Source organism: Saccostrea cucullata, unplaced genomic scaffold (assembly GCF_032062105.1).
Source record: "Saccostrea cucullata isolate Sc308-1 unplaced genomic scaffold, CSIRO_AGI_Scuc_v1 ctg481, whole genome shotgun sequence".
NCBI classification, from domain to species: domain Eukaryota; kingdom Metazoa; phylum Mollusca; class Bivalvia; order Ostreida; family Ostreidae; genus Saccostrea; species Saccostrea cuccullata.
This window is the reverse complement of record NW_026925239.1, coordinates 209,694-222,215: the sequence shown is the minus strand read 5'-3', so window position 1 is coordinate 222,215 and position 12,522 is coordinate 209,694. Positions and strand designations below refer to the sequence as shown.

The 12,522-nt window shown below is 35.1% G+C and overlaps 2 protein-coding genes across 2 annotated transcripts; one reads left to right on the top strand and one right to left on the bottom strand.

Annotated features, from left to right (window-relative positions):
* Positions 1 to 244: 244 nt before the first annotated feature.
* Positions 245 to 6,466, top strand: LOC134268420 (F-box only protein 5-like). Its single transcript, XM_062750678.1, has 5 exons — positions 245 to 382; positions 3,013 to 3,686; positions 4,912 to 5,005; positions 5,111 to 5,263; positions 5,415 to 6,466. Exons 1-5 carry the CDS (start codon positions 374 to 376, stop codon positions 5,658 to 5,660), a joined length of 1,176 nt encoding a protein of 391 aa, XP_062606662.1. The 5' UTR covers positions 245 to 373; the 3' UTR covers positions 5,661 to 6,466.
* Positions 6,282 to 12,513, bottom strand: LOC134268421 (tRNA-splicing endonuclease subunit Sen34-like). The gene is made up of 6 exons (XM_062750680.1): positions 12,313 to 12,513; positions 10,837 to 10,974; positions 10,421 to 10,521; positions 8,435 to 8,654; positions 7,542 to 7,697; positions 6,282 to 7,320 (listed from the first exon to the last, which is right to left on the bottom strand). The coding sequence occupies exons 1-6, from the start codon at positions 12,377 to 12,379 to the stop codon at positions 7,133 to 7,135; spliced, it is 870 nt and encodes a 289-aa protein (XP_062606664.1). The 5' UTR covers positions 12,380 to 12,513; the 3' UTR covers positions 6,282 to 7,132.
* Positions 12,514 to 12,522: the final 9 nt, after the last annotated feature.

Sequence of the window (12,522 nt, the reverse complement as noted above, 5' to 3'; positions counted from 1 at the left end):
TGTAATTTTACCTTTCTATAAAATAAATATCTTGTTATCAGATCTAGGGTATTAAAGTTTTAATCTTCTCCAGTTGAAACCTGAGAAGCCATGTGAATATACACAGGAAGTGACGTATGTACAATTCGTTGTAAACATTCTAAACTTCCGTTTGCCTCTTTTTCATTCAGTAGTATGAAAAGTCAAGAGGAGTTCCGGCAATGTTTTGATTGGTCAACGTGGTTTTGGCGAATCATTTGAAACGTTGACTTTGTGTTGTACACTACAACTGTTCAAGTTGAAGGAGAAAACTTATTGCAGAAGAGAAATATAAAAAAAAAACACTATCTAAAACCAAGAAGAAGGAAACGATTTTGAAATGCAGAACTAATCAATGGCAACGGTAAGAATTTCATTCATAAACAATGTTTATTTTAACAAGGAAGGCTTCCCGCCTGACCAAAAAGGATGTCATAATTGGATTTAATTATTTTTAAGTTTTGATACGATTGTTTTATTTAAACTGTATTAGTTTGTTAAATTAATGACTGTAGTATTGTTTTCTCGTTGTATTTGTATAAACGAGGTAAAAGTCAAATTTTTCTAATGATTTAGATCAATAGATCACAGACCCTTAGGCTTAGTGTCTGCGCGCCATCCTGATTATTGTGACGCGTGACATAACACATGGAGGGCGACAGATAATTAATTTTCTGAGAAACAAATTTCTCATTCTATCAACATGATCAATCAATGTAAATTTGATTTTTTTTCCCCCTTGGTTTCAATAATTTTAACACTGAAAAGTGCTCAAAACCAAAACTACAAAAACATATTTTTAAAATATGTTTTTTTTTTTAAATATTGACCTTGCATTATATTTTATACAAGGTATAAATACTTTGATAAAATGGTCTCGAACTATAGAAATGTAAAGAAATAAGTAAGCCAAATTGAAACAAACAGGGAGTTTTGGAAACTAGAAATGGGGGGGGGGGGGTTAATAGAGTCATTTTTTTTTTATTTCCAAACAAAACCTAGTCCAACATTTTTGATGATTTCTGGGCCTTTTGATGATTCTGATGATCTTTTAAGTGCTATGAAAATGTGTCAAATATTATAATATCAAAATTGTAAAAAAAAAAAAAAAAAAAAAAAAAAAAAAAAAAACCTAGAAAATATTGAATATTTTGGATTTAATAAAACCCTGATACAAACAAGTCCATTCATAAAACTTGCATACATATGATTATGCATCAGTGAATTTTATTAAACCCCGGCTTGAAAAGCGTGAGGGTATATAGCAATGGGGATGTCTGTCTGTTCTTCTTTCCCCTAGCTGTACGTCCCTCCATCTGTTTAATGTGCTTTGGGGTATCCATCTTATATCCGCAACTTCTCTTATACCACTAAAATGTAATTTGATGTGACTTTCATTCACAGAATCTTTATTATATAATGCCATTGTGACCTCCTATTTTACTTTTTGATCCGACACATATTTTGGGTTTCCCATAGCAAAACATGAACACTGCCATTTAATATATTCATATGTGAGGCGGGGGGTATCATTAAGTGAGCTCATTGCTCACAGTACCTCTAGTTTTTGTTGGTGAACTCTATTTGGATCAGTTGTCCAACACTGGTTGTAGTGACAAGGAGATTTCTCATGTTTCTTATTCCTCCTCATTTCCAAGAATAAATAACTTCATCATGCCTTGGTTTTTGGTTAATTGATAACAACCCCCACCCCAGCCTGGAGCCCCCCCCCAAAAATGGATGAAGGGATATTAATCACTTGGTGTAACTAATCAATATTTTAGGCAAAATATTCTTACATTCATACAGGAAAAAAGCTAAATATTGGTATGTAATTAATGCAATTACCCAAGTATGAGTTTAATTGGCTCTTGGTCCTTATTCTTACCAAATTTTTAAATCAGATTCAGTACTGATTCAGAAATAGTTATACATGAATATTACATGTACCTGGTATAATTGTATTGGAATAATTGGAAAGAAAATAACAGGCCCAAAGACAATACATTGACTATAAGTTACAAATATTTTGGGGAAGTTATAAATAGAAACCAAAATAGGAGAGTGAATTTTAAGCGCTTTGAATTTTAAAACAATTAATTCAGTGAACATAGTTCACTTTTATGTGTTAAAAGCTTATTTATATTTGTTTGCATTCAAAATTCAACCTGAGAGAAAACAATAATCAATAAACACTAGAAACTAATTATCAAATCAGTTATACTATTATATGTAAGTTTAAATTTTAATTCAATTACGTAGTTAATAAGTAATTCAAACAGTTTACTGTACAGTCAATTAATTAACACTTATAAGTACAAAAGTAATTTGGATAACAGTTAAATTCACAAGCTGTGAAATGCACTGTAAAAATAATAACCTCCCCGAGTGTGTGAAACCATTGTGGTTGGTCCCAGCTGATAGGAGAGGGTGTGACAGAACTGGAAGTTTTGACTCCAAGCTGATCTCTTTGATCTTAAGAAAACACTTCATTAGAAGTTATTTAATCTATCTAATAATGCAGTAATTCTTGCTTCTAAACAGTCAGTTTATGGCCTGAGGTATTATCTTTGATTTTGATTATGTCGAAAGTGTAATTAAACAATTATCTCGTAAAATTTAACAATCCTGAAATTTTGCCCTCTGGTTATGAATTTTGCAGGTTCAAAAAATAAACTAAGAAAATCTAGATTTAATAAGATTTTGGTAAGTCAAGTGATTGCCTTAGAGAATATTAGAAAATACTAAATTATTCATAATTTATTATGTTCACAATCTAATCATTAAGCAATAATTCCTTATTTTGGTTAAGTTTTGTAATGCATGCATACATGCTATTAAACATGTTAAAGCCAATAAAGGAGTAAGCTTTAGAAGACAATTTTCTGGATGCATGTTAAGTTTGTATATACATGTACATGTAAAGAAATTCATATTAACTCTGAAGATAACTTTCAAATTATTGTAAAATTAACAAAATAAATCATTTTGCAGATGGATGATACAATGCAGCAGAAACTCGAGAATTTCCCAGAGTTTGGAGTTTTCCAGGAGAAAGGCAGGGCTTTCAGCACCAGTACCCCCCTAGTCCACAATAAACTTAGTGATTCCCTCCCTCCTCGATCCCTCTCCACCAGTGCCTGGTCCCCCAATGACAGTGGGTATGCTGACTCTATATCTAGTGATGACACTTGTCAAGTGACTCCCAACGCAAGCAAGGAAAGTTTTACACAGTTCCGAACCAATTTGGACCTTAGTCCAAGTCCTCCACAGATCTCTCAGAAACGTAGTGTGTCACAAACTGACAAATTTGTGCCAAGGTTTTCATTAGGTTTTCATACCCTGGATTATGAAATTCCAGAGGAGGAACTGGTGTTTGAGAAATTCTCTCCGAACAAGAGTCCGATTCCACGATACAGTCTAGAGGATGAAGAAATGTGTTCAGAGGAAACAGAGGCCAGCGCCGCAGCTTCCCAGGCATTAGACTCTGAGTTAACTAAGACATTTGATGCTGTGTTACAGCAGTGTATGCCCAAGGTACCAGACAGGATGATCGGGAGAAAGATGGGACTGGAGCGGATGGACCTGGTCAGTGAGCTGAGTGACCGAGGGATGGTGGTCATCCTGGAGAAGATTGCTAGCTATCTACAGGCCACAGATTTACGAAGGTTTGTTGAGTTTCTATATGAAGTACACTGGCACTTTTCTATAAGAGCAAAACACCCATTATAGTTTAAGACTTAAAACATCTTATTTAAATAGAAAGACTCTTATAACTTTATCTGTTTAGCCTTTAGTTTAGTGGGTCCCTCCCTGATGTGACCCCTGCCCTGACTGTCACTTCTCTAGATTGAAATTCAATACTTGTGAGTCTAAGACAACTTTGACAAATGATTAATTTAGTCCAAAATATCAGATTAAACTCAATTAAAGCTATTTTCTGAACTTTTATTATGAAGAAAAAAAAATACTGAAACTCTTTAATTTCTGAAAAGTAAAAAGAAAAGTATTTTAAAGTTTAAAATCAATACTAAAAATTCTCTGAAAGGTTACAAACACGTACCAAGCTCTCACATAATTATATTTCAAAATGGAAACTTGTATAATACATTTATCATGAATGCATGAATAAAATAAGACCCTCATTATTTTATTGATGTGTTTAGAAGAATTAGAAGAACCATTGAAATCAGCTTCTGATGTGGATAAATAAATGTGGTGGCAACATTAATGTTAATCCTTTGTTTGTTTAAAAATCACATATTCCTCCCAAATATTTGCTGGACTTATTGACATAATACCTTTGCGACTGAATACCTGTCATTGTGACATGGAGTAGTGTGTGTTGATTACCGGCCGGGGATTCTGTTGTGCCTGATCAGGCCTGAGAGGATTATCCCCTCGCTAGGCCCTGATGTTTGGACTGATATTGGTCAGTCATGACCTCACACACATACGTACAAATACACTGACACTGGACAAAGCCATTATTACATTACATGATTTGTAGTTCTGCTAATCCCAACCCTCACACACTTAACTGTAAATATACATCCCCAGGGTGTGAAACAAACACCCTGGCTCACTGGACCCTGGTCAGGCTAATGGTCTAACAGTAAACCTGTGCCCTACAGTGTTCACACAGTGGTTCTAGATGTTGTGTTTTTACCTGGCATTGATGGCCCTGTCAATGCCAAATCAATATAAAGTTGCTGCCACACTCCTATTGATGAGGCTTCTGCTAATGATCCAATCACTTCATCATGTCAAGTTTGGTATAAAACTGCTCCATTAGCCAGTATGTCCTCAGTTAGTTCATGGGCTTCAAATAAGAAACATATCCAGTGGTGATTAATTTCTACAGTACTGTATCTTTTTCTATAACTATTTCAGAATGTGTAGGGTTAGTAGGAAATGGACGTCAGTGTGCAGTAAATGGACCATCCAAAAACAGCGAAGACCAAGGTCACTGAAGCGTGTAGACAAGGTATTTAATAATTTATTCTACCCAGGAATGTTGAAATAAAAAATATATTTTCAAAACTTCAAAGAAATTGATCAAGATAACTGACTGGCTTCTTTTATTTCATAGGAGAATGTGAGGCACAAGGTCCCAGAAGAACTTGACACTGCCCGGAAAGGTCTGACTGTGGGAGAGACAACAACATTATGTACGATCCAAGCTATACAAGAAAGGGTACCCCCGCTCTCCTCCATAGGCACACAGAAGGACTTGTTTGTACAGGTAAATAACATTTGTGATTTCAATAATCTTAAATTCATCTATTTATCTTTAAAATTTCATTTCATTTAACTTCTACCAACTATTCTTATTTGACAGATGTACATTTTGCATAGCAAAATCAACCGTTCTAATCTTATCCTTACCATTTCAGACAGCACAGTCACTGAAGAATGAGGAGAAAATGACCAAGTGTCCCATGTGCCAGCAGGCCGCTATAGTGTACCCAGTCCAGGAGAGGGGAATGTGCCAATCAGAGAAGTGTCAGTTTGACTATTGCGTAAAGTGCTTCTATCCATTTCATCAAAGTAAGCCCTGTGAATCATTGACAGTTCCCAAACGTAGTAAAGATTCCAAAATAGGAGGGAAGCATGGGAAGAAGTTTCTGAGGCGGTTATAGCACAAGTTATATGGACTGTTCTGAAGGAGATTCATCCCCTCCCTAGTCAGCACCACGCAGTGGTGACCAGAACCAGAAGGCAGCTATCCCACCCAGAGGTAGAACAGTACAGACTGGACCTTACAGACCCATGACAGTATACTTAGGTCAGGGACAGCTCAGCTGAAGAGTACAGAATACTGCTGAAATCAACTAGCTGTACAAGGGGTCCATTTTCTATTTTGGCCCTGCTACCTCCCACCAAGCCAAGACAATGAGGCACCACCCAATGTGTTCAATACTTTCATGTGTTCCTTTTGCCAAATGTGTTCATTTTGTGCTCAAGATAAGAGCATCTTTATTGTTTATAGCATGCATTTATTTTTAATATAATATTGTTGTTTTTTTTTCCTTTGATATTTTAAATAATTTTTTTAACTCTAAATTTTTTTAAAAATATTTTATTGGTGTTACTATAAGCCACACAATTCCACAAGAGTGAAATGAATTTTATACTGCACATTATTTTAACTTAATCAAATTTTTTTTTATTATTTATACAAAACACTGAAAAATTTACATGAGGAATTTTCCAAAACAAGAAATATTGCATTCATGAACAATTACATCTTGTAACTATTGAAACATTTCACAATCAAATGTATCTAGTACTTAGTTGTGATGCAATACATCAAACGAATCTCGGGCATGATACAAATTCACTTTACATTACAACACAGAATATTGCTTTATACAGATTTATTATGTATGGTTGATCATATGTTCAAAGATTATATTTTGAATAAATTTATTTCTTTAAATTTAAACCTGTGTAATTTCTTTTTCCAAATGTTGCAGAGTTTACCCTGATGGTTAATACTGCATCTAAAGATGAAATTCAATTTGCAATATTTTTATGGACTCTGTCTTGCAATTTTAAAGAATGTCTCAAGCTACTGGCTTGTTTTGGGCACTTGCATGGTTTCTCTAAATAGGTGATGTGAAGAGTACCCCTCCCCTGTCAAAGAAAAAAACTTCTCATCTCCCTTATTATTTGTATTACCGGTAAGAATTAGGACCACCTCAGACTCAGCGAGTATCAGATTTATTAAATTAAAAAAAATAAACAAACACAAGCCTTCAAAGGTCTTCCAGATTTGATGCTGCTATCCAATCCTGGTCCTGTGACATAAGCAGACTTTGAAAAATGGTCTTGTGCAGAACTTGTTTGTTCAGAGAGTTTATTTTGATTTCCACACGAAACCTTGTATTTACTTTCCACAGGTAAAAATCAGCATATCGGTGATTTGTCTTGGTTTTCTTGAAAGAAAAAGTCTATGTCCACCAATACTATGAACACTATGAAGATATGCATTAGTTTTAAGACTGTCATTCATTTACCAAGGTATTGTTTTTAATCCACTTCATGGAGTAGAGTAAATGGAACACTCCTGAGAGAGTGAAATTTGTTGGTAATGTACATGCATATGATATCAGCTGATGCCGGTCCACTGTAATGATGTGTATGTAATGGTGCCATCCTCGCCCTCTGAGCACATTAAGACTGTCTTTCTAACATTCGATCCTAATCGCCCCATACTTACAAGATCCAGGGCAGACATTCTTTTGTCATGTGGAATGCAGATGGCAATGTAATGAGAATGGAATCTGGAAGGATCACCTGAAAGTAAAGGAACAAAATTTTCAAGTGGGCCTGACATTAACTATAAATGAAAGAACATAAAAAGATTTGATATGAATAGTTTTCTAGTGATAAATTTTTGAAAATTTTATGAGAGGAGAACATCTTGCTATAATCATCCCAAATTAACATTTTTCCACCCAAAATACTTTTTAAAATGTAAATATATTTCACCTTTCATTCAAACAAATCACACTTACCAGGATAAACAAGAAAGTCACCACCAAATTTACTCCCATTAGACAGGAAGTAGCCTTGGTTCCATAAGTCTCTATAAACGTGATATCTCAGGTGATCTCGTTCAGTTGTGGGAAATGACCAAACTGCTGGCACTTCCTCGTCTACATATGGAGACTCTACAATAAAGTTGTGTGAGATTTAACTTTTTGACACTTGACATCATGACTGAAAGTCATGGAGAATATTTCTTATGCTATTTACTCTAACAATTGAATAACAAAGGCAGACACCCAAGGTCAACAAAACCCATACCAAATAATATTACCAATATATACATGTATATCAAGGACTGAGGGCAAATCATATGTTCTTGTTTCTTACCCTAATGCATTATATAGGTGGAGAGAAAATGTTAAGCTATACAATTGATACCAATAGTGATAATACATAATTATGTGGCGGTCAGCCGGGTTCGATCACCGGTGGCCAGATAGCTCAGTTGGTAGAGCACCTGACCGGAGTTTCATGAGGCCCGGGTTTGAATCCTGGTCTGGTCCGCTGCATTTTCTCTCCTGTTACATTTGGTTCCGTGCCATGCCCTGGAACTGACAGGTGAAAGACCTACCAGGGATGAGCCTGGTTTGCGGTCTTTGGAGGGTCAAAGACCTTTCAGGAGGGAGGAATGTGGCGGTCAGCCGGGTTCGATCACTGGTGGCCAGATAGCTCAGTTGGTAGAGCACCTGACCAGAGTTTCAGGGGGCCTGGGTTCGAATCCCGGTCTGGTCCACTGCATTTTCTCCTCTCCTGTTACACAAACATGTAAGTACCTACCATGGTGTGTAAACTGACAAAAGTACATCTTAAATGAGCAATATTTTTTGAAGAAGAATTTTTCCATCCTACAGAAACATACCTGTAAATAACTGGACAAGACTGAATTTCTTTGGTATGGGAGGGATGGGGACTTTGTCTACATCTATACTGAAGTCTTCCTCCTCATTCACCTCCTCTGTAACCTCCCCACAGCTCTTCTTCTCTTCCAGCTCCATCCTAGCCTTCTTCTTCTTCCCCTCAATAATGTTCCCCATGTTTTGATGTATTTCCCTCTTTCTCTCTTCTCTGAACATTTCTACCTGTTAACACACATATGTAAAACATCAAGTTTAGCCTATTTTAGGGCTAGCCTACTTATTTATCAGAAAATGGTGAAGCAGATTGCTATATATATCTGCACAACATTTTTAATTGATTTTCAAGCTTTAATATTGCAGTAGCTTTAAAACCTCTAACTTACCCGGTATTCAACTACTTCACTAAAGTAAAACATATCTCTTTGTGAGAGAATATTGTGATTACTTGAGGCAAACTGCTAATGAAAATTTCATTCTAATGTAATTTTGTATTTGTGAATATTAATATATAATATATTGAAAACTGCAATTCATGAAAATACTTTCTCACTAATAAACACCAAATTCCTATAACACAAAAATAAGTTGTCAAAAAATGGTGATCTACAATATATATTAAATTTAAAAAGGTGTCACTTTATTCAAATAATCTTATCTGCAGTTTTCACATTAACAAGAATAGATATGGGTTGCCCCATATCCAAAGATATTCGACTGTTAGATTTAATATGTTTAACAGTGTTTATAATGACGTTAATAAAAAAAAATGCACTGTCTAATTATGGAACTGTTGTAAATATCGTGATTCCATAGCATTACGGTCACCCAGTCTCCTAACAAACAGTACACATAGGCCTAGATGTACCTGTAGCGTTGGTCTACACACGTGCAATGGAGCTGTCACACGCATCCAGCGAGCTCGGAGAAACACGTTTTGTTTTGCCGAGAAGTTACGGTGTCAGACAAAACTTTTCTTTTCTTAATTAGATCATATAAATACGAATTCTGATTAATAAAAATTATACAATCCCTGTTGAACTTTATATAGTTTGTTCTAACATTTTCATCTGCAACAACTTGTGTTTAAAATGGCCGGGTTGGGAAAATCAGGACCGGGTCGGAAAATTCTAAACTGAAAACATGGAAACCTTTTTTGTTTTGAAAATAACTGAAATATACTAATATATTTGTCGCAGAAATTACTTACATTATTCAAGTTCTATATATAATGGTATGCTGAACTTCAACACGAACCCGAATCTCCAACCCATGCAGTTTTCGTTTTGCCACACATACCCTACAGTCTACAAAGCGTACACACGAGCAGGCCAGGGATTGAGAATTCCGTCATTTAATAATACACACACACAGAATGATTATTTCTTTCTTTAAGAACAAATTGTATGATAATTAACGGACTATAAACATGTACTTAATACAATTGTTGATATAGTATTATCAATTCATTGGTGAAAAGATATGAATCGAAGAATGACCTAATTATTCTCTGTTATCAAACACGTAAAAAAAAAAGGCTGAGGAGGGAGCGAGCGTAGGAATATTGATATTTTTTATTTGCATTTCGGGGGGAAAGTGACTTTCTAATGATATTTTGACGTTATTTTTGATTTCTTTAACGTATGACATACACAACTTTACTCTTATCATGAACAATAATGTTGTATCTACTTATCATGATGGAATTATTTTGGTCGGACCAATATGTGTGAGCTGCCGCTGAAAACAGTTATATATCTTGCAAAGATAGTATGCATTGATCGAATATATAGAAAACAGGAAATGAATGATGCCAAAGTTAAAGTTTCTATGGAATGAAAAACAGAAACATGTCAACTGCTGATTTACCCTATTGTCTATTTATACAGCTGTAAGATTGTTCGTTTTTTATGATTTGATGCATTCCAACAAGAAAAGTTAAGATTACTTTGTACTTTATTGTTGCTTCGATCACCCATATAAAAAGACACCTGATTTTGGTAGCTCTGCTCTCTGTATTCATCAAACTCCTCTTTCTCCTGTGCACTGGTTTCCCTCAAGCCACTGTTGCCATCCACGAGGATTATAGCACCTGAAATAATAACAAACCAAAGATGAAAATACCTTTAGAATATTTATGGACTTTAGAAACATAGAATCCAAAAATCTTTCCTGGTTACCAGGGTTGTCCTTAACAATTGGAATAGCTTTGTCATTAAAAACTAGAAGGGGGTCTGGGGTTCCTTCCCTAACAGGGGTTTAAGGGGGGGGGGGTGCCAGTTTAACCAGGGCATTATGTCCCTGGCTCCAAGGTCTAAAGGGCAACCCTGCTTAACTGGTTATTTAATGCTGATAATATGCTCCTTTAGCTATAGTACATCATGAATTTTTAAAGAAAATTTTATACCTTTTTCAAGCATAAGAGTGACTTCTTCTTTAGAGAGCTGAAGTGGCAGGCCGAGGTGATTGTTTTGACGTGGTAATCTTGGCAAGCATCCAATGAGACATCCCACAATCCTCCACTCCTCTCTCAATTCCACAGCATCTATGCACAAGAAACATCAATTTAGTACATAGGCTTATACTTAGCAACAACTTATTGAAAAAAATACAGACCTGATTTTATGCAATCTCTTTACCACAAAACTATCGTTTGTGTCCTAAGTCAAAAGGACTTTTTATTTGACGTCATACTTTCGTCACTTAAATGGCTCGGTATTTCCAATTTTGTCGGAAGCTTCCAAGAAGTTCAGAATCTCGATCCTGATGCATGAAAGGTGATTCTTTTAATTGTTGTGTACTTTTCTTATTTTCTTTCTTTTTTTAATGAACTGAGGATAGGCAGTACAAGTGTAACTTGTACATAGGTTTTTGTAAATAGTTAAAATACAAAGCTGCACTCGCCCCAACGGTCACACTGTAAAACATTATAAACCCTTGTAGTTAGCTAAATCAAGAGATTTTGTTTTGCTGTAACTGGGTATAAACATTCTTTTAAAATATTTTTTGTTTATTCATGCCCTTCTGAAGAAAATGTTTTCTTTCTATGAACTCATAGTCCCTGGGACCTGTTTATTTCAACTGTGGCGAAAACCTGTCCTCTTCTGAGAAATAATATCATGGGTAACATTGAAAGACTCAAAATCAGGTCCAGTACAATCTCTTGATTTAGCTATATAGCTTTAAATAGCTATATAGCTTTATTAAGCTATTCAGAATAGCTTAAATTAGCTATTTTACTATAATTTTTTCTTAAAGGTGTAATTTTTCAGTATGTACAAAAAAGCACACCTTGGTGCAGTGATGAAATACAACCTTGAACTCTTCTTAAAATAATGCATGTAAAAATCACTCATCAAATTACGTCTCCTTTAGAGACTTTGTACTCAAAGTTCTACAAGTTTTGGGGCTGTTTAAAGCAATTGTTACAGCTACTTCTGCAATGATATAATAAAGGAGACCAATTATGGTCAACAAGATAATTGAATGGTAACAGTTCAGCACAATGAGAAGCAATCATACTTATCCATGCCTCAACGCACTCACTGCCACTCAGTGTAGTGAACAGTTACTTTAACTATAGAAATTCTCTTTTTGCTTAAAAGTATTCAAAAGCTGCAATGTTAGAACTATCTTTCATTTTGGTTGTTGTTTTGATAGCCCATAGAACATATATGAAGAAGAATCAAATGCTTGCGACTTTTTGTTAACTAGTATTTCTAGCAAAAAACATTTTTTTTGAAAAACTGTATATAAGTAGCTAAATAAAGCTATTTTGAATAGCTTAATAAAGCTATATAGCTAAATCAAGAGATTGTACTGGACGGTAGTGGACCTGAAAATGGCCTTATCAGTCAACAGTGATATTTAAAGCAAGTTTTACCTTTAGAACTCCACACCAGTGGTTTGTCATTCTGGAGGTATACTTTGATTGGTCTGGAAACAGACATTTCTAAGCATAGGAGTAGAAACAGTAATTCAAAAACTCAGAAAATATGCATTTTTAGCGAAAAAACGTCAAAATTTTCATTTCAGTTACATGGGCGCAGCCATCTTGAAATCTCTCGCCCTTCTTTGAAGAACTCCGAGAACC